The following is a 16,192-nucleotide window of genomic DNA, read 5'->3' on the forward strand; positions in this document are numbered from 1 at the left end:
ATACTAGTGGTCTACTTTCTGTGTGTATAAGTGAGTTGTGATATGTCAGCTGGATTCAAAAAGGCAATATTTCATTGAACGTTGACTCCACACTCCACACATGAACGTGGAGGGCAAGAAACAAAAGAATGTTCGTAGGTAAAGTCAAGCAAAGTATGAGCAGTGCTGTTTTGGGAGGTGGGTATATGTTGTTTAAGGATCAAGTCAATTATTACGACAAAAAAAATGGACCGTATTTTCCTAATTTGAAAGCTATTCTTATTTTTCTTGGGAAAGATGATTTTGGTCAACATTATGGCTATATATGCTTTGTCCTTGTTTTAATTAAATGGAAAGCTTAACGGAGGACTCCGTAAACTAAAACTGAGTCTCCCTCCCAATGCTTTAAACTGGAAATATTTTCCGGCAAGTTGATGACTGAAGTGCCTTACATTGAAAAATAAGTGTAGACCAAACAGGAGAGTTCATGCACAACATACATCATTTATATATCATTTTATACCTTTGATATTTTATGATCAAGCCTCAAAAGTCAGGCTGTTTACTGGCTATATGCAAGGGGATTTAGCTGTCGTCTGTGGAAAGAAGAAAAAAGTCATTTTCATATTTCTGCCTGCTCAATAAATGTTGCTAATGTATTTATTTCAAGGAAATGTGGGTGGGAATTTGATTTTTATAGCCAAATAGCTAATTTTGTGAAAAATTGTGAGAACCTAGGCTGGATTAAACATCATTTTTGTCTTTTTGTTCTCTTTTTGTATTTCTTTAAAGGCCATACAGTACTTACGGAAAGTGTGCAATCATCCTCTTCTAGTCCTGACGGAAGCTCATCCGAAATTTGTCGAGATCCATGCCAAGTTGAAGCAACAAAAGTCCTCCCTGCGTGACATTCAGCATGCACCAAAGTTGGCTGCTCTGAGGTGAGATTTCACATGCATCAAGTCCATCTTTTTGTACCATGTTGTAATATTCTTGAAAGGAAATTCTCATCCGTAAACCTCAAACAACATTCTACTCCCCTGCTATGGTAGCATACCTCCTGTTAATTCAATCATTCACTTGCACGGTAAATCGTGAACTAGAGGGTCCTTCGAGTCAAAGGTTTTTAAGTTTTGCCAGGTAGTTATGTGTCCCTTCTCTAGATAACTATAGATCTTTTGAACAATCATGGCACCACCAAATTTTGGCACCATGATCATGCAGATGGTTAGCTCGTTGAGTCAAAATAATTATAAAAACTGCTTTGAACCTTCCAAAGTCAAGACAGGTATACTTATTTTCCAAAATGTATCGGCTTGATAAAATTTGCTTCAATTTTCAGAGGTTAGACAGGAAATATTCATTTCCAACTAACGAAGCTTCGTATTCAAGCCACAAAATTCCTGATGTCACTGAAAATTGTTAGAGAAGATGACAGATAAATAACAAGTTTCCTATGAAAGAAAGAAGATTTAGCGAATTGATACTAACTCTACTTGAGATGTTTTACCTTATGGGTTAATCTGTAAATAGTAAGCCCGTTGTCTAGACATTAAACGTTGCCTTCCTGTTCCTTCCTCTTGAGCTAATGTTGTATAACATGAAGGTAGTGTTGGACACTATCCTACACTACCTTCACGTTACTGTTTCCTCAGTCTTAAGATATGTACGCCTATGGACACGATGCCAAAAAACACACAGACCAAAATACAAAGATACATACAATAGTTCTTGAGTCCAAATAGATAAAAGCTAAAGAGACATCGTTTCTGTCCCTTGGCATTTCTTCACCATAGTGAGTTGTCATTTATAATCCTCTTAAAGGCTGTACCCGGGTTTCAGAATCCTTCAAGGCAAGTCTTGCCATCTTTCCATGTTTAACTTACTGTTATGATGAGAGCAAACTTTTCTCTTTCTTTTGGGTCATTCGTGTAACAACCACGTTGTCATCGTCCTGGCATTAACTTCTTACAAAACTTTGTTTACGTTTCGGTGAAATGAAAACATCCTCTTTTCATTTTTTGTTTCATCGCCATCAAGACAACTTCTGCAAGACTGTGGGGTGGGAGTGGAAAGCCAGGAGTCAGTGGTGGGCCAGCATCGAGTACTTCTCTTCTGTCAACTAAAAGGCATGCTGGATATTGTGGAGAAGGATCTTCTAAAGTAAGACCCTTTTTGAATGTATTTCCTTCATTGATCTATCCGTATTAGCACAATTGATCGATTAATCTAAAGTAAGACCCATTTTGAATGTATTTCCTTCATCGATGTATACCCAATTAGCAATGGATCGATTAATCTAAAGTAAGACCCATTTTGAATGTATTGCCTTCATCTATGTATCCCTTTAAGCAATGGATTGATTAATCTAGTTTTTTGTTTAAGTCCCCTGCACTGACCAATCTATGATCAAAAAAGGACTTGTGAAATAAACAAATGGAAGAGGTTACCATTCTGGTGAGGAATTATTCATTGAGTCAATATCAATAAACTGCAGTTCCTTGTTTCAGCTGTGGAAAGGAGGGACATGAAAGTCACTTTTCGTGGTTGGTGGCCTCTCTTAGGAAGTCTTTGATGCTCTTAAAGAGAGCAGTTTATTTTAGATTATAATTATTAATCAATCTCTCTTGTCCAGCACAGAATCATTAACTAGGGCACATCATTACCTATAACTACGTAACTATTTAGTACTTCAAAATTTGTTTGTTTTGCAGTTTTTTTTAGGTGAATATTGTGTCCATAATCAAAGATTCCTTTTTTGTTTTGAGTAATGTCCATAATTTTTTTTCTACATAGCTTTTATTGCGAGGTGACTTGTAAATATAGTTGCGTGTGCTGGTTTGTGGCTGCACCCTATGGGAAGTCCCCCAGGAGACACGTGGCTGTGGTGCACTGTGGTGTCCCAGGAGAGATTGTTTGAATTGCGCACGCTTTGTTGTGTAGGTGTGACAAGTTACCAATGACCAGGGTTAAGTACAGCGCGGCAAGACTTTATTGTAAGTTGCGCTATAGAAGTACTGTTAATTATTATTATGATTATTTTATGAATGGATGTATTCCTTACTTTTCAGAGCTCATATGCCATCTGTGACATACCTCAGACTGGATGGCAGCGTGCCTATGAACCAAAGACATGGCGTTGTACAGAGGTAATTATCCATTATCTTTCAGTGTAGTACAAAATTGTGAATATCAGATTCTAGACAACGGTACAATTATTTCCAGATATGATCACAAATTCTGTTCACAATGTTATGGTATCGCTGGCTTGTCTGAAGCAAATTATTGTCTCTACAAAATATTCGATTTGCATTGTGTAAATAAGTAAACCCAATCTTTATTGTTAAGCTTCTTCACACAATAGATTTATGAAATATGTATAAGGCATTTGAATTTTAACTAAACAACCACTCGTTTTTTTGGGTGGGGGGGGGGGGTGAGGACGGGGGTGGAAATCTGACCCACTACCAGCACCCCTGATAAGAGTGGTCGAGTTGATTGAGGAGTTACAATGGGAGCCTAGTCACCCTTGAATGTTGAAGAGATACTAATATGTGAAAAGTAAAATGAAAATGAACTGACAGCTAACTTTAAAGAATTTGTTTTCCTGTGTTGTAATACTTGACAAGTATTCAGAACTCGAGTACTTCTTTGCAAGTACCAGTACTCTCACTCAATGATAACTATGCGGATGGGTGGGGGGGGTCAAGTGGTTAAGGCAGTGGACTGGTGATCTTAGGATTACAGGTTCGAGCCCTGGCCAGATCATTGCGTTGTGTTCTTGGGCAAGGCACTTTATCTCCATTGCCTCTCTTCACCCAGGTGTATAAATGGGGACTTGCGAGGTAACCTGTAAATATAGTTGCGTGCGCTGGTTTGTGGCTGCACCCTATGGGAAAGTCCCCCGGGGGACACGTGGTTGTGGTGCACTGTGGTGCCCCAGGAGAGATTGATTGAATTGTGCACACTTTGGTGTGTAGGTGTGACAAGTTACCAATGACCAAGGCTAAGTTGTCAAAGCGCTACGATCTGGATGTAGCAGCGCTATATAAGTGTCTAATATGTATGTATGCTAAATTGCTAATATTCGTCCTGCCGTTCTCGAACTAGGATGCTAAAGTACTCAGACTTGTAGGCCTACTAGATTTAAAGTACTTGGTACTCGCTCATGACGAGCACTTACATAGTAAAACTAGTCATGTAAAACTGACGTTACGCCAGGAAGCCGAATAGTTTTTCGATCCGTTTGGCATTGTATTGTTATACCCTGCTACAGTCATACGACTCTGGGACAGCAGTTTATTATTCATGTAGCCTAGTTTATCACCATATATGTATAGGCTGTACGAAGATAAAGAATGAATAAGTGATGTATGTTGCTAACATACGGTACAATTAGTATCATGCATGCAGTCTAACAATCTAAGTTGTGTACATTATCAGGAAGTTTCTTGCTACTGCCACTTTGTCATTCTGAATTTTGCCAAGCAATAACAAATCTGGGCAATGTCATCGCATTCAGCTGTTTTGCAATCGTTAGGGAGCATAAGGTTCATAAGGTTCTTGTATATTTGATGAATCGAAAGTACTGGAAAAGTGCTAAGATGCAAAGGTAGCCTACTTGTACTCGGTACCTCCAATTCTAAGATGCTGTACTCGAACACCTGGTACCCAATACTTGGATGCTAAACTGCAGTACACTGACACTAGTACTTGAGACTCAAGTACTCTGATAAAAGTACTTGACTACAACACAAATGTTTTCTCTCTGATATTGAAGGTTCAACAATGACCCCAGCATTGATATCCTTCTGTTGACCACACACGTGGGAGGCCTCGGTCTGAACCTCACTGGGGCAGACACCGTCATCTTTGTCGAACACGACTGGAATCCAACCAAAGATCTTCAGGTGATCATAAAGAATATATTTGTTTTCAAATTAATTTTTCGTTTTTTAAATATTAATATTTAAAGCAAATTTTAGCACAGCTGCAAGGACTGAGACACATATAAAAGTTGATTCAATAAATCTTATCAAATCAGATGTGAAATCGAAACAGAAATTAAATTTATCGTACAAATATTGAAGGTTATGATCCAAAAACATTAATTTGCAATAAACCGTGGCCCCAAATGTCTGTTGGATATTTCAGGTTCGTAAACTAGGAAATATAGTTGAATACTCCTCTGTTTTGTGCGTGCAGTTGTAAAAGAATGCTTTTGTCACTGTTAAACAGATGGATTTGTCTTGTCACTTTCCTGAACAATGTGATAAATATTAGTCTTACACTGGAAGCATACTATTCATTGTCAGTTTGTGAGAGCAGGGGTGGGCTGTTAAGGGGGCATTCATAATTTTAGGGTAGCTTGGAGAATCATACTATGAGGCCTATACAGCACTGAGTTTGACTGTACAAGTAATTATGTAGAAAAATAAATATTTGTAATTTAGATTCCATATTGTCTTCTCAGTATACCTCTTTGTACATAAGTCTTGAACTAAACTCATCAATGCCACATTTTTTTTTGCAAAATGATACAAATTAGGAATAAGAAATAAAACGGTCACTCTGTCAAATATTTTCAAATCCCGATCAGGAGAGTTGGCATTGACTCAAAGTATGGACTTAGGTAAAAAGGTGATCATAAAATGTTGTGGGCTCTTAGGAAACAGTGTTAGCCATCCAGGTTGAATTTCTATGTCATTTTTATATTTGGAGAATGTCCCATTATAACATTTGAGGCTCATCAATTAAAGTGACTGGATTACTAGTCTAACCCACAGACCATCAGGTCAATTCCTCAGATGCACAAACCTCAGTGGCAAAACATCAGATTTTTATGGCCTAGAATTACATGTTCTATGTGTTAGAGTATATACGTATATACCAGTATGGTGTTTTGGACTGGTTACATAATTTGGAAACATATTTAAAAGCAACATTTTTTGTATTGGATGTGCTTTAACACTGACATAAAGGTTAACATGTATTTTAACTAGACCAATGGGGGACATCTCGACTTTTTAAGTTATGAAAAGTCACATATTCTGTTTGACGCAACACTGTGGTATTTGTCTCTGATTGTTGCAGGCAATGGACAGAGCTCATCGTATCGGTCAGAAGAAGGTGGTGAATGTCTACCGGCTGATAACAAAGGGTACCTTGGAGGAGAAGATTATGGGGTGAGGAAAAGCAATATGGAATACTTTATAAATGTATTGAGCATCATTATGGGGGCGAGAGAAGCATTATGAAATACTTTACAAATGTATTAGCATCATATTGGGTGTGGAAAGCATTATGAAATACTTTACAAATGTATTAAGCATCATTATGGGGTGAGAGAAGCATTATGAAATACTTTACAAGTGTATGGATCATCATTATGGGGTGAGGAAAAGCATTATGAAATACTTTTACAAATTTATTGAGCATCATTATGGGGTGAGGAAAAGCATTATGAAATACTTTACAAATGTATTGAGCATCACTATGGGATAAGAGAAGCATTACGAAATACTTTAGAAATGTATTAAGCATCATTATGGGGTGAGAGTAACATTATGAAATACTTTACAAATGTATTAAGCATCATGATGGGGTGAGGAAAAGCATTATGAAATACTTTACAAATGTATTGAGCATCATTATGAAGTGAGGAAAAGCATTATGAAATACTTTACAAATGTATTGAGCATCATTTGAAAAGTCATGAAAGATGACTATTGAGCGGTATTTAAAGCAGTTGGTTGGATATGCAGCTTGTGCGTTTGGTAAAAGGAAACTTCATTTTCATTTGTTCATTTTCAAAACATGGAACTTCGTTTTAACATTGAGCAATTTAAATGAAAATTTGTCGCCCGTGTCCATTCAGTTGGTCATGCATACCATAATGGTCTGTATTTCACAGTGCTCTCACAGTACATTAGATATCTCCCTGAGTGCTCATAATTTCTTTACCCATTAACAGATTACAGAAGTTTAAGTTGAATATTGCCAACACTGTTATCAGTCAAGAGAATTCCAGCCTCCAGTCGATGGGTACGGACCAGCTCTTGGATCTGTTTCAAATCAATAAGGTAGGTACCATCATCATCATCATCCTAGCACTACATACACAAGCGTGTAACTATTAAATATGGGGTTAAGGTCTGCTCAAGGAAATTTAAAATAATGTGTTAAAATATAGTGTTGTGATTCATCTGCCAAGTAGGTCCATTCGTAAGGTGTGTGTGTGCTGGCAAGTGAGAGGGGAATAGAGGGTGTGTGTGCTGGCAAGTGGGAGGGGGATTGGAGGGTGTGTGTGCTGGCAAGTGGGAGGAGATAGGGACGGTGTTTGTGCATTGGCAAGTTGGAGGGGATTGGAGGGGGTTTGTGTGCTGGCAGGTGGGAGGAGATAGGGAAGGTGTGTGTGTGCTGGCAAGTGGGAGCAGGATTGGAGGGTGTGTGTGCTGGCAAGTGAGAGGGGGATTGGAGGGTGTGTGTGTGCTGGCAAGTGGGAGGAGATAGGGAGGGTGTGGGTGTTGGCAAGTTGAGGGGGGAGTTGGAGTGGGTCTGTAGATTAGGGAAGTAAAGAGACATCATAATCTCTCTATGAATGCACATTGCACTGTAACACAACCACCACCCATCCCACCTCCACCCCCATTAGAGTCACAGTGGATATTGGGGAAAGGGAGGGGGGCGAGGGAGTTGGGATAGATGGATGTTCGAGAAGAAGAACAAGTGTAAAGGCAAGATCCTCCTTCAAAAATACTTGGTATTTTAACATGAGCAACTGGCCACCCCTTGCCTACCCCCAATATTTTTCGTGTGGATGTGATGTTGTATATGGTCATTTTTAGAGTGTGTGTAGGGGAAAGGGGTGCAGATGGGTCACTTGAATAAGAACTAGCTATCCCACTTGGGTTGATTTTCCAACGGATGTGACCTTTGGTTTGATTTTTCATAGGACAACGATGGAGGACCAACCGGTAAAATGGAGGAACCAGAAAAACCGTCTTCAGTGCAGTCAGTGTTGAGTGGCTTGGATGAACTCTGGGACAGCAGCCAGTACACAGATGAATACAATCTAGATGACTTCATCGGCTCTCTCAAATAAAACAATTGTTGTGGACTGTCTGTCATTGGTGAGACAGTAATAGATAGCTAGGATGAACTCTGGGACAGCAGCCAGTACATGGATGAATACAATCTTGATGACTTCATCGGCTCTCTCAAATAAAACAATTGTTGTGGACTGTCATAGGTGAGACAGTAATAGATAGCTTGGATGAACTCTGGGATTAAGAAGTCTTTGAAAGGATGAATATCACTTGGATGACTTTGTTTTGCTATTTAAAGTGAACGGTTGTGGGCTGTCATCAGTGTATTTGGGAAGAAACATCTTGAACAAACTCTATGATAGCAGTCAAAACACAGATGAATATAACTTGGATGACTTCAAGTCTGGATGGACATAAACTCATATTTATCTAAGAGTTTAATATCCTCTTAGATGAACATAAATTGTGGCAGAATGAAGTCATCAGCTCGGTCTGCTTCTAGAGAATTTTCTTGATAGCAGTCAGAAGATGGATGAATATCACCTGGATGACTCCAAATCTGGTTGAACACAAAACTAACTGCATTTATCCTCTTTGCATTGAACTGTCGTGGTAGGATGTCGTCAGCTAGGCCTATATCATATGAAGTAGATGAACTCTCTTACAGGAGTGGTTTAAATTAAATTGGTTGAATCCTGGGATAGCACTCAGGACACATTTACGAATAAAATCTGGACGATTGCATAAATTTCTTTACAAACTCACAAACTGCTGTTGTCTAATGACAGTTACTCAGATGGAACTTGTTTAAAATGAAATAAATGTGGAAAGATATTAAAGGTGACTAATGTAAAAGTTTTTTTTAGCTAAAGACTGATGGGACATTGCTAAAGTATATATGCCATCACAGATAGGCTGACTTCTCGAGTCTTCATGGAACTGCACACGGACAAGTTGACACTACGGTCATACCAATGCCAAAATGTTGACACATTAAACTGCAACTTGATACAACAGAGTAACTGCTAAAAGTTGTGTAGTAAAATTTTACAACATCCTCTTAACATTTTAAATATTCCTGTCATATCAGTATTGAACTTTTCTGTCCTGTCATGACTGTCCCTATGATCTGCCACACAACAGGAACTTGGTCATGATAACTTTTAAACCATTTTCTTTGAGTTTGCCACCCTAGTAAACCTGGGTTTTGCTGAGAACTGATATGCTATTGACAAAGAGTCAGTTTGTGATATCCTGAATTTAAATAGGTGCCCGAAATTGTGATGCAGCCTCCCAAACATTAGGTTAGACCAAAGCACTAGATGATTACAAAGATTCCTTCTCTTAAACAAACAGGAATAATTAAGAAAATTATCTATAGTAAATAATTTATCATGTGATCTGTCATGTGATCAACTTGGATCTGAACTTCTGGGTTGCCAAGGAATTGGGTCAGTTGATAAGGGCAGGTCAAGATGCTATTGAAAAAGGGTTTATACCATATTTTTGTTATTCATTTATGAGAAGTATAAAATTATGTAAAAGTTGCTAGAGTGATTGTAGAATGATCAGCAAAAATGTGTGAACAAAGAAACAGACAACAAAATGCAGGAAATGGTCTACTTCATACTTGTTATTGCAAATTGCAAATAGTACAGTTTAGGTTGCACAGTATACATATGCTAGGGACATGAATGTTATTGTCCAAGGTGATGGTAATGATCATATTTTCCACCAGAATGGAAAAGGTTAAATACTTGTTAATTTCATAATGCACAAAACAAGGAGACATATTGCCCCTAGCAACAGTGGGCTAAACTTATGTGCTTCAGAATATAAAATATGACTTACTTTGATTCAAATAGGCAATTTTGGCCATTTTCATAGAGGTCAAGAAAATGTTTAGTTGCATTTAAAAAAAACAGTGGTTACAATTTGACTCTCAAAAAAAAAAAATACACATACCGCAGGATGCGAAGTTACGGGGAACATGAAGTTACTATACAGTAACATACATTTGAAGATTTGAAGATAATATTTGGGGCAAAATTAATCATGACCATAATTTCTTTTGAATAAACATATTCCATATCCAGTTTCCTTCAAGTAATTTTGTATCATCCATTCATCTTTACATTTTCTTAATGGATCAATAAAAGTGATATCTCAAAGATAGATAGATGTAAAGACATCTTCACACAGAACCCATGGGATCTAACAAAAAGACCTTCCACCCAACCCCCCCCCCCCCCCCATCCACACTTCTGCAGGTGGCATAAAACATATATGCTATATGAAGTGATTTAGAGCTGATATATCCAAATTTATTCCTCATAAAATTGTGAACACTAAGGTTCTGTGTACACAGAATGCTAACATGGTACCACCTCCTTCAGTTATATAGTCCACATTACATTATTCCTGAGCAACACAGAAAGGAAAGTTCTACTTTTTGTTTTGGGGAGGGGGGGAGGGGGTTTGTGGTGGATGGCAACTGTGCCACAGACCTCAGCAGGGAACCCAACACAGGCTTGAGTCTGGAGAGATTGTACACAAAGGAATCCCTTCCATTCTCCTAGGTAAGAACTTCACTTCAAATCAGAACATTTAATGCCCTTAACATTTTCGGTCACATCAACTGCTTCTGATATACATTGTAAGAGTTTCCCAGGAGCTCATGTCACAGAGAGTAAACGCACCGTTTCCCTGGGATACGAGTTCAAAGTTTGTGATTTCCACCGGGTCAAAGGTTATCTTTTCTTATGGTAATTGATGTGCTTCCTACTCGTGGCCACTTTCTTTCCCTTCTTGCCTCGAATCGCCGACGGCGTTTTCCTCTTCTTCTGTCTCATCTTCTGCTTGACCTTCCTCTGTCGGTCAAATATCTTTTGCCTCTTGATACGAGCTTCCATTCTATCAGAGGAAGAGCAAAGGAGATCAAATGCAGAATAATTTAAACTCAGATATTCTTCCACTTGGCATATTCTGTTTTTTCTTCCTTCCTTCTCTTAATTACTGAACAATGTGTTTGCATCATAATCTATTGTTAAAATAGCAACTCAGATATTCTTGCACTTGGCATATTTTGTTTTTTCTTCCTTCCATCTTGTAATTACTGCACAATGTATTTGCATCATAATCTATTGTTAAAATAACAAATATTGAATGATATTGTCATATTTGAGTATGCATATTTTGTATAGATATAGTCACTCCTGCCTCTTTCTTTCCTTTTGTTTCATTTATTTATATATCTAAGGATTTAAAATACACTGACTGAAAAGAAAACACCAATACAGCCCCTCCCCCAGCAAGAAAACAATATGATCAATCTTGGGAACTTGTCCACAATTTTAATTTATACAAAAATTAAAAAGATTAAAAACATATGATGCAAACTTTAGAAGTGGACTAAGAGATTATGGGTTCAAATAAGCACATGTCTTTAGCAGCCCATGTTTCAAGTGAAGGGGGGGGGGGGGAGGGAGGTGGGTCATTCAGTGCCAAAGACCAATAATTTCCCCTATGGGGTTATTTGAGCTGTGAGCTAAATTTGCATCCCTATCAGGACCATTAATACTTCAGGATAATGGATATTATAATATTTCACAAACCTGGCTGCTTCTTCCTCATTTTCTTCTGGTGGCTCCTCTTTCTTTTTCATTACCCTCTTGCTCGCCTCCTCAAAGTTTTTAGGAAATCCAAAATCATCCTCCTCTTCCTCCTCCTCTTCTTCCTCAGGTTCACTCTCATACTCCACCTGAAACATTTTAAAAAGATGTTAAAACTTATCTTGTTTGCCTCATAATTTTGAGATTTTTACAAAAACTGGCTGTTTCAAAAGTCTTTTTTTTGTGGTACTAACCATCCAAGTATTATTGTATTGGGTTCAGCACTGAATTTTAAATGCATAACAGCTTTGGAATTAAAATATACCCCCCCCCCTCCTGACCCTCTTCTCATAATGGTGAAGACACCAATGTTCTGTATGAAAATACAAACAAAAGGTTTACCGTAATCAATCATTTGCGGCATACAGTATCTAATAATTAAACTAATACAATTCTACACTATTACTGAGGTGCAGCAGAAAGAGTATTTTGGATAATTTTAGACGATACCAAGGGCAAAGACAATCAGTAGAAGATTCCTGTGTTGGTTGATTTTAACATGAAACTTGTTCAGATGATACCAATGACAAAGGCAGTCAGCTCAAGATTCCTGTGTTGGTGATTTCAATATGAAACCTGTTCAGATGATACCAAGGACAAGGCAATCAGTACAAGATTCCTGTGTTGGAAATTTAACATGAAGTTTGGATGATACCGAGGACAAAGGCAATTAGTACAAGATTCCTGTGTTGGCTGATTTTAACATGAAACTCTTTGCATTTGGATATTTATCAAAGGCAAACTAACAAGATAGTAAATCACCTTTACATAGTATGGAGTCTTACTGAATGAATGGGAGCGTACAAACGAATCAAACAACAACAAGGCTGAATGAACTTTGAGGTGGTATAAATAAGAGGAATTAAATCAACACTACAAAAACACTGAATACATCAAGTTGAATAAGGAAACATGACCTCATTATTTCACAAGATATTCAGAATATGAACCTCAGAGGGTGAGACAGGGACAGTAGATTTGTTACCTCATTCAAACCAAGATGTTGACCTTCTGGATTGAGGTCAATATCAGTGACAGATGTGACTGTGACAGTGTGATCAGGCAACTCATGAACATCTGCTTTCTTCGACAGATCATTCCTCATCATTTCCTCTGAAAAAATAATTAATGTTATAGAGCATAAAAGCAAATAACATTAATAGTCTAAAAAAAGTTAAATAGTACAAAAAGGTGAAACATTTCCTATAAACTAAGTAGTCTGCAGAAGACCAGAATGACTCAGAAACTGCTTCGAAAAAATGTCACACTAGAATGATCAGCATAGTTTGGGTTGAATTTCAGACCAATTTAATAAGTGAGACACGATATCATGAGCTAGGAAATAGCCGTAAGTACTGTAAAGTCAAAAGAAATGTTTGTAATGTAGTTCTCATGAAAGTAATTGCATTACACTGCGTTAAACATAACAGAATTTTCTGCCGATGGCAAAATTGTAATTCTCTCGAGAAAATTATACAAACCACGAAAAGTAATATCCAGAGGAAAACTTTCCTCCATAGCCTTCTTCCTTTCCCTTCTCATCTGCTTTACTTGGTCTTTATGTTGTGCAGCTAACTTGTCTTGATGATATTTCTTCCTCTCCAATTTTCTTTTATGAAAGCCAGTCAGGAATTCACTACATGTACAAAAAGTGTAAAATGCCAATAACTAATAGCAAGTGATTTACTTCTTGTATGTAAAGTGTCATTCAGGTTAAAGTAGCTGATTCTATTTGGCTACAGCCTACTTATATGCATATTAAACATTCTACCATTCTCAATATTTCCATAGATTCATTCATGCAGCTAGCAAAGGGTTTCATTAAATCTTAAATGACCTTCAATTATATCACCCCCCCCCCCCAAGGTGCTTCTAGCAGGTTGTTAGCCATTATAGTTATAGACTATCTTAAACTCTAAAGCGCTGTAAAGCGCTTTAGAGCAATTTTTTAATTGAATAAGGCGCTATATAAATCTTGTGTATTAATAATAATAATAATATTAATAATAACTCTAACCCCCACTGTTTACCTGCACAGCAAAGGCTAGTTTCATATGTATGTATGTATGTATTTTAGATCCTCCTGCGAGGATAATAAGGTCCCCTGTTCGAGTTACTCCAAGATTAATGTTTGTCGCCCAGTTACAGAGTTGTTGACAATTCATAATCATGGACCTTAACATATGAATCTAAGAGACGGACTTGGGTTAGCTTGCAGCTTTGATAGGCCAATGATGGCTTCTTCGCAAGTTCCTGCTTGCAGGAGGATCTAAAATACATACATGACACCTGGTAGCCAACCACATAGCTATGTAATCCCTGTGACATTTCACTAACTTAGGTCAACAGTTATCATATCATCTAGACAAAAATAGTTAACATGACCAAGTATGAGATTTTTTTTCTTGAAAATTACAACCAGCAAAAAAGGATGGGGGGGGGATACGACTTTCAAAATTGCAGACTTTTGGTTGTGGCTTTTTCCGGATTAGCAAATTAGAAATGGCACTCTGGCAAAGCTGCACCACTAATGAAGATCAGTAATGGTGTCTACTGCATGTTGTACTATGTGATAAATATGCAATATAACCATTTACTCCTGTTTAATTATTTGGTACTTGCCTTTGTGTAACATAAACTTAACATATATTTTCAATATGTAAAATGGCATAGCCTAGGCTACTTATTTCACAGATTGTTGGGTAAAGTCTGATAAGACCAGTGCAATGCTTATGTAGTTGGCCGTGGCTATTCTTACGACGAGTCGTAACAATTATTTATAAACTATTCTTACGACAAAGGCAAATTCAAGAGTAGTAAAGTAAATAAAGCAACTGCGCATGTAGTAGGGGTAACCCTAACCCTAAACATAACCCTAAAACTCGATCCTAACCCTTACCATAACCCTAACCGGAAATTATTGTTACTCCTCGTCGTAAAAATAGTACGCCTGGTCATGAAAATAGCAACTGCGCATGCGTAGTCGGAAATTATTCTTACGACTAGTCGTAACAATAGCCACTTTGTATGTAGTTAGCTAGGGTGTTACTAAAACGAATGACAATTGCGTTACACGTAACGAATGACAATATGTTGTACACACTAAAAAATTGCGTTAACTAAAACAAATGACAGTAATGACAGCACAGACATTTGCTTCAACTGGATATCACAGTTCAGACTTCATGGGTATCTAGATCTAGTAAACTACGCACAAGATAAAAACGTACCTTATAGCAAGCGAAATTGTAAGTCTGATTTTAAAAAGTAAATTTAACGTCATTTTTCCGATATTAATTGTTAGAAACTAACAATACTATAATCTTGAAACGGCTTCAGTTATCTTTCTATATAAATCTACAGAGGTAAAAAGCACAGCACTCAAGCGCATTCTCAAACAAAATCTTTCCTGTGGTTTCTATCCGTCAATTACACCAAAACCCTATTACCATGCGATTTTCCTCAAATCATTTTTGCGCAGAAAACCAATAACTCCACTCTGTTAATCATTCTATCTCCACTCAACACTGTCCTTCGTTGTCATTCGTTGTCATTCGCTGTCATTCGATGTCATTCGCTGTCATTCGCAAGTGATAATTAACCCTGTACAAAGTCAATTGTCATTCGGTCATTCGCTGTCATTCGTTTTAGTTTGTCCCGTTAGCTAGACTAATGGTCGTGTACAAAAACAGAAGCAACATTCTTATTTAACCGACGACCGGGTTAATAGACGCAATATCAATTTTATTTGGTATAATAATACACCCGCTGCCAGCAATAAAGTGGAGAGGCCGAACGTTCAATTTACGCATCACGCACAGTTTCGCAAAACTAGTACTCATAAAATCAGTACATGAATAGAACACATGACCACGGAGAAACAAACAAACACCATACTTCCTGCTTTCTTCGTCGAAGACAAGCTTAATTTTTGTCTTCCTATTTTTAGGGTTCTTCTGTCGAAAACGATCAGCCATTTTTCCAAGTGTTTTTGTCAGCCGACTTGCTACGATACAGAGGAAACAAAGGACTTCAAAGAACACGATCAAGAAACACTGAAAACGTGTATTGCGCAAGAGTATGCCTCGCTGTTGGTAAACGGCTGAGGTTAGTTCCAAGGTGTTTCGACAACGCAGCTAGTTGACCTCTAACGTCACTTCCGTTTCGGATTCGCTGATCGTATTATGGAGTTTTGGGATGTGTTGGGGATAGAGGTGAAGTTGTTAGTTACTTTTAGAGCATTGTTAAATCGAAATGCATAAAATCAAGTCAAGAAATTATGGAAACGAAACACTGAGTTTGCGGTACTAACTGTTTGCATCACTAAGGTAAGCGAAACCCTCAGATCTAGGCCCTAGGTAAAGTTGGTACACGAAACACTCAGTTTGCTGTAACAGGTGTTTGAATCACTGTGTCTGTGATGCCGTAATTGAAACACTCTGCATGGCATTCCAAGTGTTTGAATCACTTTGTCCTGGTACAGTAAGTGAAACC

The 16,192-nt window shown here is 37.8% G+C and overlaps 2 protein-coding genes across 3 annotated transcripts in view; one reads left to right on the forward strand and one right to left on the reverse strand.

The window, feature by feature from the left end:
- The window catches only part of LOC139960662 (TATA-binding protein-associated factor 172-like), a 46,745-nt gene extending 36,389 nt beyond the window's left edge, over positions 1-10,356 (forward strand). For both annotated transcript variants that reach the window (XM_071959213.1, XM_071959211.1), the window contains exons 35-41: positions 772-920; positions 2,020-2,142; positions 3,051-3,128; positions 4,760-4,889; positions 6,073-6,164; positions 6,953-7,061; positions 7,934-10,356. In XM_071959213.1, coding sequence (XP_071815314.1) covers positions 772-920; positions 2,020-2,142; positions 3,051-3,128; positions 4,760-4,889; positions 6,073-6,164; positions 6,953-7,061; positions 7,934-8,083 — 831 coding nt within the window. In that variant the 3' untranslated portion in view covers positions 8,084-10,356. The remainder of the gene's footprint in view (positions 1-771; positions 921-2,019; positions 2,143-3,050; positions 3,129-4,759; positions 4,890-6,072; positions 6,165-6,952; positions 7,062-7,933) is intronic.
- Positions 10,357-10,493: 137 nt separating this feature from the next.
- Positions 10,494-15,811, reverse strand: LOC139960664 (uncharacterized). The gene is made up of 5 exons (XM_071959216.1): positions 15,596-15,811; positions 13,180-13,334; positions 12,684-12,811; positions 11,642-11,787; positions 10,494-10,940 (listed from the first exon to the last, which is right to left on the reverse strand). The coding sequence occupies exons 1-5, from the start codon at positions 15,673-15,675 to the stop codon at positions 10,778-10,780; spliced, it is 672 nt and encodes a 223-aa protein (XP_071815317.1). The 5' UTR covers positions 15,676-15,811; the 3' UTR covers positions 10,494-10,777.
- Between the last annotated feature and the right edge of the window lie 381 nt (positions 15,812-16,192).

The sequence above is a fragment of the Apostichopus japonicus genome, chromosome 19, assembly GCF_037975245.1.
Source record: "Apostichopus japonicus isolate 1M-3 chromosome 19, ASM3797524v1, whole genome shotgun sequence".
NCBI lineage: Eukaryota > Metazoa > Echinodermata > Holothuroidea > Aspidochirotida > Stichopodidae > Apostichopus > Apostichopus japonicus.

Excerpts from the sequence above, each read along its gene's own strand:
- LOC139960664 (XM_071959216.1), bottom strand. The coding sequence starts at position 15,675 with ATGGCTGATCGTTTTCGACAGAAGAACCCTAAAAATAGGAAGACAAAA. Across the intron at positions 13,335-15,595 it reads TTCGACGAAGAAAGCAGGAA|TGAATTCCTGACTGGCTTTC; the intron begins GTATGGTGTTTG and ends TTGTACATGTAG. Across the intron at positions 12,812-13,179 it reads TCTGGATATTACTTTTCGTG|AGGAAATGATGAGGAATGAT; the intron begins GTTTGTATAATT and ends TTATTTTTTCAG.